This window comes from Physeter macrocephalus, chromosome 11, assembly GCF_002837175.3.
Source record: "Physeter macrocephalus isolate SW-GA chromosome 11, ASM283717v5, whole genome shotgun sequence".
NCBI classification, from domain to species: Eukaryota; Metazoa; Chordata; class Mammalia; order Artiodactyla; family Physeteridae; genus Physeter; species Physeter macrocephalus.
The window spans coordinates 57,693,860-57,706,201 of NC_041224.1; the positions used below are offsets into that span (position 1 = coordinate 57,693,860).

Here is a 12,342-nt window from a genome sequence, read left to right on the forward strand (position 1 = left end):
GAGGGAGGAGATATGGGAACATATGTATATGTATAACTGATTCACTTTGTTGTAAAGGAGAAACTAACACACTATTGTAAAACAGTTATACTCCAATAAAGATGTTAAAAAAAAAAGAAAAAAAAGTACATATGTAATTTGGATAATCATAAGACATTTGTAAGTGCAGAAATAAAACAATTTACAAAAAAAATAAAAAATAAAAAAAAATAAAAAGGAGGAAGGGAAGAATGTATCCTAGGGGACAATTAGCAGGCTCTGTTACAGTCTGCGTAGCCATCACTGGTCCATGACGGTTATCAAATCCTGCTGGGCATGACCTGTGACGATCCCCTGACAATAAAGTTTCCTGGTTAGCGCACTGGCTGCCCCGCTACTGTTCTATGGGAATGCCGTCCTTCTCTGTTGTTCTTCGTGTTGTCTGGATTTACTCTCTGGCAGGTTATTTGTCCATTATACTTGAGAGCCACATCTTTTTGTCCTTCTTCCCTTTTTCCTTTTTATCTGCTTGGAACTTGGACATCACGGCAGGGGCTGCATTAGCCTTCTTGGGACCATGAGGGAATTCTCAGAAATCAGCACTGATTTCCTTGAGCTTTTTTTTTTTTTTTTGCGGTACGCGGGCCTCTCACTGTTGTGGCCTCTTCCGTTGCGGAGCACAGGCTCCGGACGCTCAGGCCCAGCGGCCATGGCTCACGGGCCCAGCTGCTCCGCGGCATGTGGGATCTTCCCAGACCGGGGCACGAACCCGTGTCCCCTGCATCGGCAGGCGGACTCTCAACCACTGCGCCACCAGGGAAGCCCTCCTTGAGCTTTTGACATCAGTAACTGTCTACCTCTGAAATTCTTTAAAAAGAAAAAATTATTTATTTACTTATTTATTTAGCCTGCACCAGGTCTTAGTTGTGGCATGTGGGATCTTCGTTGAGGCCTATAGGATCTTTTTTTTTTTAGTTGCAGCATGCAGGCTTCTTAGTTGTGGCATGTGAACTGTTAGTTGCGCCATGTATGTGGGATCTAGTTCCCCAACAAGGGATCGTACCCGGGCCCTCTGCACTGGGAGTGTGGAGTCTTACCCATTGGACCAGCAGGGAAGTCCCTACCTCTGAAATGCTTATATGAAAAAATAAACCCTATGTATTTTAACCATTGAAATTGGGTCTTTGTTACCCAGAACCAATCACAAGTCTTAACTGATATGGAAGGTTTCCCTGACAGGATGATATTTAAACTGAGATTAGAAGGATTATGAGGTGGTAGATTTAGAATAGCAGGGGAAAGTCCAAAGCTCTTTCTACTCCACTCCACTACTAATTGCCCAGGGAGGGAGACAAGGAACTGGAGAGGTCAAGAAAGGAGAGTCCAAGGTAGGATTTATTTGTCCAGAAGTGATATTTGAAGCTATGAGGAAGGGAGGGCTTGGTAATGTTCTCTCATCTCTGTGTGTACATTTCCTTCATGGCCCTTATCACACAGCAATCAATTACGTGATCCCTGGTGTGACCACCTGTGTGACTCCCATGAGACTGCAGTCTCCATGAAGTCAGGACAATGACTGTGATTGTCCATCAGTAGCATAATCCTGGCACAAAGCAGACATGGAATAACAGTTATTGGATAAGCTATAGCAGAGGGAACTAAAGTAAGAGGAGGAAGAAAAGAGAAACAGGTAGAAGAGTGGAAAACCTTGGATGGGGCAGGCACCTCTTGAAGGGGACACAATCCCTTTTAAGAGCCCAGTGACACTCCCCAGGGCAGACTGGGAGGATTGTAGTCAAGGGGTCACTTTAGGGACCCACACTGGCATGGCTATCCAGCTCACAGCCTTTCTCTCTTGGCTACTCGATGGGTAAGAGATTTGAGCTAGCATCCATAGTACTTCACCCTTGGCCATAACAACTGATCCAAAACGTGGGTATGTGACCCAGGCCAGGACAATTAGGGTCCTGTCCCAGGAACTGCCAAACTGGAGTTGAGAAGAGGGACTCCTTCCTCCTCTAGCTGTAAGGGTGTGAGCCTGGATCTCCTGCGGCCTGGTCCAGCTACCAGGAGATGGCCAGCCTGTGGGAATGAGCCTGATACCCAGAGAGAAGCAGGAAGAGACCTAGAGAGAAAGAGCAAAGGATCTTCAGACTCCTGGTCCCAGCTTATCCCTAAGGACAGCTCCACTCTGCTCTTCCCAGGTATATGAGCCAATGAATTCCTTTCGAATTCCTTTTGTGCTTAAGAGAGTTAGAGTTCCTTTCTTTCGAAATCTATCAGCTGCCTTTCTCTCCAAAATGTACCCTGAATCTGACCACTTCTCCCCATCTTTGCCGTCATTATCCTGGTCCAAACCACCACTGTCTCTTGCCTGGATGAATGCAAGAGCCTCCCAATGTCTCCCATCTCCTCTCTCGCTCCCTTACAAACCATTCTCCACCCAGCAGACCAAGTGATATTGGATAAATGTCAGTCAGATCATGTCACCTCCAGTGGCTTCTCTCTACATCCATACTCCTTATTCTGTTTTACTGCACGTTCTGTTTCTGTCTAGCCTCCAACTTTATCCCATGCCACCTCCCCACATCACTGTGCTTCAGCTACGTTGCCCCTTTTTTTTTTTTCCTCAAACTAATTAAGCTCATTATTTCTTCAGTGCCTTTTCACTTGCCACCCCAGGTCTTTGCATAGTTAATTCTTTGTCATTCAGTTTTTAGTAAAGTAATATAGTAATCATAGCCCCCATCTATTTCTGTATCATTTCGTTGTTTAAATTATTCACAGAAATTGTCACTAGCTGAAATTATCTTATTTATATTTTACTTACTTTTTTGTTGCCTGTCTGTCCCCTAGAGTATGAGCTTCAGGAGACCAGGGTCCTTGCCTGTCTTGTTTACCTTGTGTCCACACAGTTGGTGTTCAAGTAATATTTATTGAATGAATGAGTTACGAAACGATGAGGAGCTGGAGTCCGTTCTGGCCCTAGGTTCCCTGTTGCATCTCCTTTTCTCAGTCGTTCACACCGTGGACCAATATTAACTCGTAGAGGAACTTGCACCTGTCATGTGACTTCATTCAACCCGTTTCCTCATTTGGGAAATGGGAACCTTACTCCTTACTGAGCCAACTCCAAGGGATGCTGGAGATGCAAGGAGCCTGGGTGGGGGGCGGTAGAAAAGCCCACCGATGATCAGAATTGAATACATGTGGCCTGGGGCGGGGAGTACTTCACTCCTGCTTCCCCACCAAACCCTTCCCACTCAACGCTGTTCAGCCTGGCCCGCTTCCTCCTCTCTGGGTCACTCACACAGCCTCACGTGCCTTGCCTTCCCCACCCCTGACCCTCCAAAGGTCTTATTTTATAGCTTCTTGTGAGGAATTCACAGAAGGCCATGACCCTCACTGGGAGAAAGCAGAGGCTATAAAAGGCCAGGCTTGGCTCCCTGCTCCATGGTTAAATATTGATAATACCAGGAAATAGAGGCCTGGAGTGGGCACACCACACAGCCCCCTGAAAAGACGGGACCTTCAGATGGAGGGTCCTCCCCAGTCCATTCCCCTGGGCTGGCAAGAGGGTCTGGATGTTTTCTTTTTACTTGAGGCCAACAGATAAGAAGGAGAGCACTGGGCTCCTGGTTCTTGCTGATTGTGAAAGTCAGGTGGAGCCTGTTTGCCATCTGAGGCCTCTCATTCAAGAGGTCAGTCACCCCCAAGTGACAGAGAAGGCTCCAGGCGTGTGCTAAATGCAGAGCTACCAGATGGGCCTGGCTGCCCCAGGCTGTGCAGCGCTGCCCCCTAGGTGACAGCTGTGCGAAAGCTCAGGTGCAAAGACCATCAGTATTGCCCAGAAAGGAGGAAGAGGAACAGAGAAATCGGTGCTGCTCGCAACAGCAGATCAGACAAGTCCTTGGAACCCAAGACCCAGGGTGAGTGTCTTCAACCTCCCATGGGGATGGGTGGCCCAGGTTCTTTGGCAGGAATCACTGTCCAATGACAGATGGTTAAGTCCGGTTTAAAATGCAGGAATCTCCTGGAGGGGCCTAAGGAGACATGACAACTAAATGCAATATGATATCCTGGATGGGAACCTGGAGCAGCAAAAAGACATTAATGGAGAAATGAAATGCAAATAAATCATGAAGTTTAGTTAATAATTTTTAAAAAGCAGAGATATTAATACCATGCTCACTCTAGAAGAAAACTGGATAAGTGCTCTGAGAGAACTGTGTCCTTTGTTTCTGTGGCATCTAACACAGTCAGGGAGGGCTGACTTGTATCCATCTTATCATTCTGTTTGTTTCATTTGCTGGTATATTTTTATTATAACAATATTATACATGTTTAAAACACACATTCCACTGTGGACATCAGCCCACATGCAAATGGGTACACTTAACTGATTGGTTTCAGTATCGCACTATCTTGATTACCGTAGTTTTAAAGTGAGTCTTGAAGTTGGGAAGCATCAGTCCTCTGACTTTGTTCTTCTCCTTCAATATTGTGTTGACTATTCTCGGTCTTTTGCCTCTCCATATAAACTTTAAATCCAGTTTGTCAATATCCATAAAACAACTTGCTGGGATTTTAACTGGGGTTGCACTGTATCTATAGATCAAATTGGTAAGAACTGACATCTTGATTAGTTCCACTAATTAAACATCCAAAATTGGAATTGTCTCAAAAGGTATAAATACAATATATACATACTTTTTTTACTGAGGTATAGTTTATTTACAATATTATATGTTTCAGGTGTATAACATAGTGATTGATAATTTTTAAATGTTATACTCCATTTATACTTATTATAAACTATTGCCTATATTCCCTGTACTGTGCAGTATATCCTTGTAGCTTTTTTTTTTTTTTTTTTGCGGTACGCGGGCTTCTCACTGTTGTGGCCTCTCCCGCTGCGGGGCACAGGCTCCAGACGCGCAGGCTCAGTGGCCATGGCTCACGGGCCCAGCCGGTCCGCGGCATGTGGGAATCTTCCCGGAATGGGACATGAACCCGTGTCCCCTGCATCGGCAGGCAGACTCTCAACCACTGAGCCACCAGGGAAGCCCATTGTAGCTTATTTTAAACATACTAGTTTGTACCTCTTAATCCCCTACCCCGATATATTGCCCCTCCCCCTTCCCTCTTCCCTCTGGTAACCACTAGTTTGTTCTCTATATCTTTGAGTCTGTTTCTTTTTTGTTAAATTCACTACTTCTTTTTTGTTATATTCACTACTTCTTTTTTATTTTTTAGATTCCACATGTAAGTGATATCATACAGTATTTGTCTTTCTTTGACTTATTTCACTTAGCATAATACCCTTCAAGTCCATCCATGTTGCTGCAAATGGCAAAACTTCATTTTTTTTATGGCTGAGTAGTATTCCATTGTATATATATATATACCACATCTTCTTTATCCATTCATCTGTTGATGGACACTTAGGTTGCTTCAATATCTTGGCTATTGTAAATAATGCTGCTGTAACATTAGGTTGCATCTATCTCTTCTTTTGTAATAAATAAATAAATAAATAAATTTATTTATTTACTTATGGCTGCGTTCGGTCTTCGTTGCTGTGCTCAGGCTTTCTCTAGTTGCGGCAAGTGGGGGCTACTCTTCATTGCGGTGCGCGTGCTTCTCATTGCAGTGGCTTCTCGTTACAGAGCACGGGCTTTAGGCACGCGGGCTTCAGTAGCTTGGCACGTGGGCTCAGTAGTTGTGGCTTGCGGGCTCTAGAGCGCAGTAGTTGTGGCACATGGGCTTAGTTGCTCCATGGCACGTGGGATCTTCCCTGACCAGGGATCGAACACGTGTCCTCTGCATTGGCAGGTGGATTGTTAACCACTGCACCACCAGGGAAGTCCCTGCATCTATCTTTTCGAATTTGTGTTTTCGTTTTCTTTGGATAGTATATACATACGTTTAAAATACATACAAATACACAAAATATATATTTAGAATATACATACAAAATACATACATTTAAAAAATGTAATTACATGTATTGTTTTCACAAAGGTAGTATGTGCTCACAAGAAATGTATACAATACAGAAGTGTTCAAAGTGGATGTCCCATGGGTATAGGCCCCATCCCACTTCCCCAAAGGGAGTTGGTGTTTGGTGTCTTGACCTCCATGCTCTTTTCTCTGTGGGTGTTCAGGGGGGCTCTGCATATGCAACAGGGGCCTGTGGCCAGTGTTACTAATTAATCCAGGTACTCCTGCATCTGAGACTGGACAGAAACTCACAGCCCTTCTTAGCAAGTGCTCTGGACAGTTGGAGCTGGAACACAAGATCACATCGATTCGCCACTCCTGTAACTTTGTCTTTCCATTACTCAGTATATATATTATATCCTTCAAATGAGTAAGTAGGTAGTAGGCATCTGAGTCCCTGAAAGTCTAAAAAAAAGTCTTTCTTTCTCCCTGACTTCCATCTCTATCTTGACACATGAATGATCATTCATATAGGAAAAACTCAGCTCAATATTATATCTGTGTCAAAATATTTTCCCTCAAAATCTGTAGATGTTTCTTCAGTTTTCTCAGAGCTGGAGAGCTGGAGAAAACTCTGATGGCAAACTTTTTATTAGTACCTTGTTCTTCTGTTTGGCTGTTTGCCATCCATTTGTTTTCAGATGTTCCTGGCTGAGCCTCCAAAGGCTATTTTGGATTGGAAGGCAGTGTCAGAGCGGGGGGACTTGACATGGCCTCTGGCCTCTCTTGTTCTCTCTTTGCCTCATTGTTTTCTTAGCCCTATGACATGATTTCATGATTGGTCTGTTCAAAACCCCTCTCCTCCTGTTTTCTTTACTTGGATCTCCATTTCTGTTACCTGTTTCTTCTCCCCACCCCCAGTGATAATTATCCAAATGTGTTGAATGTGTCTTTTTAAAAATGTGTTTTTGTAAAATGTGTGTTGTTTTGTGTGCATATGTGAATTTTCATAAATGGTGTGGCATGCCCCCTTATGATCCGCAGGGATACTTTCTTTGAGATATAAATATACTCAGGAGTAGAACTGCTGGGTCATGTGTACACTTACTTTGCCTAATTTGCTCCCTAGATGGCTGCCCCAGTCTACACGCCCTGGCAGTGCATAAGGCTATAGCCCCAGAGCCCCGCCAACACACGGCATTATCCACCTTCCAAACTATGCCAATCTAACAGATGTCAAGTGGTGTTTCATTTTGTTTTAATTTTCATTCTTGTTATTTCCAAAGAGTTTATTTTCATATTCTTGCTAGCCTATTGGGTTTCCTATTTTGTAAACTGCCTGTTTATATCCTTTACACATTTATTAGGATTCTAGTCTTTTTCTTCTTAATTTGCGAGAATTCTTTGTATATTCTAGATATCAGTTTCTTCTCGGAGAACGGGAGTCCCCTGCAGGAGTCCCACAGCCCATCAGTGGCTCAGTCCTCCTCACTCCCAGGTCAGTGCTCTTCCCCACACATGATGAGTTTTCATAAAGATTTGAGTGACTCCCACTTCTATGGTCTCTGCTTCTCCAGGCCCCACCTGTTCCAGCTGTTTGGTCCTGTAACGTTGGGCCTGAGGAGAGCTGGGTTTGGGCAGGGAGGGGAGAGTAAGCTGGGGTGGGATATCCAGTCATGCTCTCTGCTTTGTCTCCAGCAGGCTTTGGGGCTTTGCAAAGAGCCAGAACCTAGGAGGCCAGGAGAGCACCTGGGGGCGAAGGGGCCTAAGGACTTTATTGTCAGAAACATATCCCAACCAGAAGCAGTGGCATGGGCTACAATGAGGAGCTTACTGGAGCCCCACCTGTCACCGAGGTGCCTCAGGAGCTGCTGGAAGAAATGCTTTGGTTTTTTCGCGTAGAAGATGGTAAGGGGTGGACACAACACTAAGAGAGGAATCTGGTTGCAGCCCCCTTCATGGTCCCCTCCTCTGCAGCAGACTGCACGTTTCCCAAGCCAGGGACTGAGGCTGAGGTGTCTCATTACCCAGAGGGGTCTGGCTAAACTGCACCCTCCTTTTCTTAGGGCTGGCCGCTCATTTACTCATCCATCCTGTCATTCACAAATATTTATTAAGTTCCTTCTGTGCACCAGGCACTGTTCTCAGCACTGGGGTTACAGAAGGGAAAAAACAAAAATCTCCGCCCTCATGGAGCATACCTTCTAGTGAAAGAAACAGAAAATCAACAAATGACTAAAATGCATAGTGTGCTGGTGACGCATAATTCGGAGAAAAATTAAGCGGAGAAAGGGAATAGGAAGTGTGCTGCAGGGAACATAATGTGGTCAAGGAAGGCCTCCCTAAGAAGGTGGTGTTTGAATAAAGCTTGCAGGAGGTGAAGGAATTAGCCATGCAGATTATGTGGGGGAAGAACATTCCTGGTAGAGGGAACAGCAAACGCAAAAGCTCTGAAGCTAGATCCTGCCTCACTTGGGTACAGTGTGGACCAATCTTGATTATCCAAATTCAGATTAGCCACTTTACGTATTGTCTGTGGACAGTGTGTTGAATCCAATTTAACTGCCACCCCTTCTTTCTTTCCTCCCTCCCTCCCTTCCTTCCTTTCTCCCTTGTACTGCACTTGGCTAGCCTCTAGCAAAACTCTGAAGACTGTGAAGTTTATCTTCACCCACACTCCTCCTTTGCCCACTATTATTACCCAGCTGCAGTGCTGTCTCCCGCAGGTAGATGAGAGCTTCTTCAGAGCAGAGATCTTATCTCCCTCTCCCCCCAACACTGGACTGGGAGTTCCCGCAGGGCAGGGGGCTCATTTTCAGCTTAGTTAGAGTCTCTCTACAATACCTGGCCCACAGCACAGGAAGGTTGATGCTGTGAGCTGGTCTGTTAGAGGCCTGAAGGGCACCCAGCCTCTCCTCAAGGCTCTGTCCTGTGTGTCCCTCCCCAGCAACTCCTTGGAATAGTTCCATGTTTGCCCTGGTGGCGGTGGTGGTCGTGATAAGCATTGTCTTCTTGGGAAGGAACATCCAGGCAAACAGGTGAGGAGCTGGTCTGGGGGTGGTCTCTGGAGGGGGTGGGCCCTGCCCTCCCAAAGGAAACCTAGAGAGGGGTCATCTAGGGGCCTTGGCTGTCCACCCTTTGGGACAGCAAAATGCATCCTTTAGGGTCCTTTGAGAACCCAAAGCTGCTGAAAAACTGGCAACTGTCCCTGATGACCACTGCTTGGCCCTGGCCAGCAAACAGGGCATGGGCTGGTGTATCTCAGAAGTCAGGATCTCTGGCTCTGGAGTCACACAAGCTGGGTTCAAATTCCAGTTCTGCCACTCAGTAGCTGGGCAAGACACTCAATATCTCCAAGCCAGCTTCTTCTCCTATAAATGGCAGTAATAACGGATTCCCTCCTCCTAGGATTGTGGCGAGTGCACAGTGGGGGCTTTTGCAGAGTTAGGGCTGTTCTTAAAGGGGAAAGCACCTGGGGTAATTTTGACATCTTTAATAACAACAATACTCCTTAACCCTGGATACACAACCAAATCACCTGAGGAGGAATATTAAAAACACAGAAATCTGAACCTCTCCTTGGAGATTCTGACACAAAGGGTGTAGGGTGAGACCTGGGCATTGGCATTTTGTTAAACTCTCTGGATGATTCCAGGGCTAACTTCTGAGAGCTCCTTGAAGGCAGGGACCACATTTGACTCAATTTTGTTTCCCCAAGCAACTGGCAGAAAGTCTGGTTCTAGAAGTTATTCAATAAATGCTTGGTTCACTCATTCAATAATTACTATAGCCCTAGTAACCAGCAGTAACTTTTAAACAATGAGAATCTCTCCCTCAGATCTGTATCACGTATTCCAATTTTTTTTTTTTTTTTTTTTTTTTTCGGTACGCGGGCCTCTCACTGTTGTGGTCTCTCCCGTTGCGGAGCACAGGCTCCGGACGCGCAGGCTCAGTGGCCATGGCTCACGGGCCCAGCCGCTCCGCGGCACGTGGGATCTTCCCGGACCGGGGCACGAACCCGTGTCCCCTGCGTCGGCAGGTGGACTCTCAACCACTGCGCCACCAGGGAAGCCCATGTTTTACAATTTTAAAGGCACCTTCACATTCTCTCACTTGATCAAGACAGCCCTGTAGGGTGCGGCTGGCACAAATTACCTATTCCCACTGTACAGAATAAGGTCACTGAGGATCCATGGAAGGGTTGGCCTAACCTCCATGCTCTTCCTTCTGTGCTATATTTTATGTCATCTATGAATCCTCCTGACAGTTCTGCTGTAAAGCCAGAAAGAAATAACCCAGTGCCCTTTGCTCACATTGGTAACTAGTCATTATGAACTGCTATGGCCCAGTCATCATTCATTCCACAGAATAAGCTGAGCACCTGCTCTGCGCTAAGCTCCGCACTGACAGCGGGGGCCGCAGGGCTGGGCAAGATAGATTCAGCCCTGGCCTTATGGAGTTTACAGGTTGGTGGGGAGATAATTGTAGTTTAGAGTGACAGGTGGCGACTGTGGGACATATAGAGTATTGTGGGAGCACAGAGATGGGATCTGGGGCCTGCGGGGCAAAAAGAGAGAGAGTGAGGGTGGGCTACGGAAGCCTTCCACCAAGGGACAGCACACACCAAGCTCGAGGCGGGAGGAGGAGGGCCCGTGGGGCTGCAGTGTGGAGTGTGGGGAGGGTGGTGGGGGAGGAGGAAAAGAGGCAGCAGAGCCCAGAGTGAACAGGCCCTGGGGGCCATCCTAAGGAGTTCAGGTTCCAGCTCATGGGCATTGGGGAGCCACAGAAGAGCTCTGCACAGGGACATGAAAGGTTTATGTTTTGGCAAGATCAGTCTGGATGCAGGATATAAAAAGACCCAGAGGGTATAGCCTCTAAGAAGGTGACCTTTCCTCTCTCACCCTGTCAGGAAGCATCCCCCTCAACAAGGTCACTTCAGAGACAAGGCAGGTGTCCTCAGAAGCAGCAGACACTGAGATCCTCCCCTATGGCCCAAGCAGATTGGGCAGTCAGCTCTAACCACAGCCGGGTCCCTCTACTATGGCCAGGAAATAAATCTAGAGGTGGGTACTCTGAGTAGAACCACCTCAGAGGGAAGACATTTGGGGAAGTTATTGGAAGGAAGACTGGATCTTGAATGCCAGGTTAAGGAAGTGGGAGTGGGGAGCCACAGAAGGTGCTTGAGCTGGGGAGTGATGTGTACGCACAGGGACTTCAGAATCATGATTTGGTGTGTGTAGGCCAGTTTGGAGAAGTAAGCACCTAGAGGCAGGAAGATTAGTTAGGAATTTCCTGAGGTAGTTTGTCTAGAGATGGGGTGGAGTGAGGGTGGGGATGGGGTGTGGGGTGACAAGGACCTGCACTAAGTAGGACGACAGCCCTGCAATGAGAAAATGTGGTTTGGTGAAAAGAACACGGGACTCAGTCAGGAAATGTAAACGCACGTCCCAGGCATGTGCTCCTTTGGCCCCTTTGAGCCACATTACATCACCGGTAAGGGGAGCAATAGTAGCTGAGCTCACAGGTGGCACTGAGGAAAGATGTTTCTCTGCCAAAAACCATGGCACCATCTTGGCTTCTCCCGAAACTATTCCCAGAACTGTGTACTGGATTTCTACCTCAAACTCACTAACCCACCTGGCAGACCCTGTCCTGCCCCCAAACACTCAGTACCCCAACTCAGGGAACTCACATTCCATAGTGTTTTCTCTCCTCCCAGAAATCAAAAGAGGCTGCCACCGGAAAAACAAACTCCAGAAGTCCTGTACTTGGACGAGGCCAGAAACAAAGATGACAACAACCTGACCATCCTAAGAGAGACTTTGCTCTCAGAAAAGCCAAAGTTGGCCCAGGTGGAAATGGATGTAAAAGACAGTGATGTGCCACCAGTCATTCTTCCAGACCCATGAGCATCTGAGAGCTAGTTAGGGTGCAGGGCAGTGCCCCCGTGGTGTTAGCAGACAGAGGGAGTGAACTGCAATCAAACTAAAACCCTGTTAGGAAAAAATGAACAAAAACCTTTTTATTAAAATGCTTCTGGATGTGGGCAGTTGGGATTGCACAGTTTGTTCAAATGGCAGTGGTCCACACACAAGCGGCTTGAAGCAAAAGTGCAAAATCCAGAGCCAGACTGTGGGTCAGGAAGCCTGGCCAGGACTCCTCACGTGGCCTTGAGGAGTTCACAGCCTCCCTCTGACCTCGGCTTCTCCGTCTGCAGAAGGTGGCTGAAGCCTGGGCAAGAGCTGTTGTTTTCAATCCAAGCTCCTGGAAGGGCTGAGTGAGGAAGGGGCAGGATTCTGGACTGAGAATCCCCTCCCCCTCCCTTCCCCCACCACAGGCCGCTCCTCTACCTGCTGATCTGCTGAGGGTCCATGAAAGACTTCCTTTGGGCCCGGGGCCCTGTGGTAAAGAGAGCTAGAA

General features: G+C 46.9%; 1 protein-coding gene across 1 annotated transcript; it reads left to right on the forward strand.

Moving 5' to 3' along the window:
* The first annotated feature begins 5,210 nt into the window (after positions 1–5,210).
* SLC51B (SLC51 subunit beta) lies at positions 5,211–11,844 on the forward strand. The gene is made up of 3 exons (XM_007105136.3): positions 5,211–7,830; positions 8,870–8,960; positions 11,642–11,844. The coding sequence occupies exons 1-3, from the start codon at positions 7,734–7,736 to the stop codon at positions 11,829–11,831; spliced, it is 378 nt and encodes a 125-aa protein (XP_007105198.1). The 5' UTR covers positions 5,211–7,733; the 3' UTR covers positions 11,832–11,844.
* Positions 11,845–12,342: the final 498 nt, after the last annotated feature.

Excerpts from the sequence above, each read along its gene's own strand:
- SLC51B (XM_007105136.3), top strand. The coding sequence starts at position 7,734 with ATGGGCTACAATGAGGAGCTTACTGGAGCCCCACCTGTCACCGAGGTG. Across the intron at positions 7,831-8,869 it reads GTTTTTTCGCGTAGAAGATG|CAACTCCTTGGAATAGTTCC; the intron begins GTAAGGGGTGGA and ends GTCCCTCCCCAG. Across the intron at positions 8,961-11,641 it reads AGGAACATCCAGGCAAACAG|AAATCAAAAGAGGCTGCCAC; the intron begins GTGAGGAGCTGG and ends CTCTCCTCCCAG.